This window comes from Alligator sinensis, unplaced genomic scaffold, assembly GCF_000455745.1.
Source record: "Alligator sinensis unplaced genomic scaffold, ASM45574v1 scaffold573_1, whole genome shotgun sequence".
NCBI lineage: Eukaryota > Metazoa > Chordata > Crocodylia > Alligatoridae > Alligator > Alligator sinensis.
In genome coordinates this window covers 965133-965659 of record NW_005841877.1, presented here as the reverse complement: position 1 = coordinate 965659, position 527 = coordinate 965133, and the positions used below count along the sequence as shown (strand labels likewise).

The 527-nt window shown below is 66.6% G+C and overlaps 1 protein-coding gene across 5 annotated transcripts in view; it reads right to left on the bottom strand.

Annotated features, from left to right (window-relative positions):
- The window catches only part of PARP8 (poly(ADP-ribose) polymerase family member 8), a 220758-nt gene that overhangs the window by 218490 nt on the left and 1741 nt on the right, over positions 1 to 527 (bottom strand). For 3 of the 5 annotated variants that reach the window (XR_003092509.1, XM_025196129.1, XM_025196127.1), the window contains exon 1: positions 281 to 474. The exons of 1 other annotated variant lie outside the window; for it this stretch is intronic. Coding sequence is in view for 3 of the 4 variants with exons in the window: in XM_025196129.1 (XP_025051914.1) it covers positions 281 to 371 (91 nt within the window). In the remaining variant the exon portion in view is untranslated. Of the gene's footprint in view, positions 1 to 280; positions 475 to 527 lie in introns of those variants that run through there. One more of the 5 variants, XM_006017273.3, reaches the window with a different exon arrangement.

Genomic DNA, 527 nt, shown 5'->3' with positions numbered 1-527 from the left:
CAGGGGCAGGCTGGGGCGTGCGGCGTGCCCGCGGACCCGAGCGCAGCAGCCCAGCTCCCTCTGCGCCCCCACGAGCTCCTGGGGGCCAAAGCCCAAGCCCTGCCCAGGCATGGAAAGCCCCGCACGGATGCACATCCTGCTCCCCCCCACCGCCTGGATCTGCCTCCTCCAGCCCGGGCGGCGGGGCAGGGCCGGGCCGGGCCGGGCGGCGGGGGAACTGTTGCAACCCCCCGCTCGCAGAGGCGGCCGCGGGAGCAGGCGGAGCCCGGCCAGCCCTCACCTGCAAACAGGCAGTCCTTGTCCGCCTTGCACTTTTGGATCACGACGTCGATATCCTTCTGAATCCGCTCTTGCCTTGAACACATCCCCATGCAATGAGGCCCCGGGGGAAAAAATAAAAATAAATAAATAATAATAATAAAAAATAGAGGGCTCCGCTGTGCGGTGCGGTCTGGTCTGGTCCGGTCCGGTCCCCCCTCCTCTTCTCCTCCTCCTCCTCCGCTCGGCGGCGATTAGGGGGGTGGAGC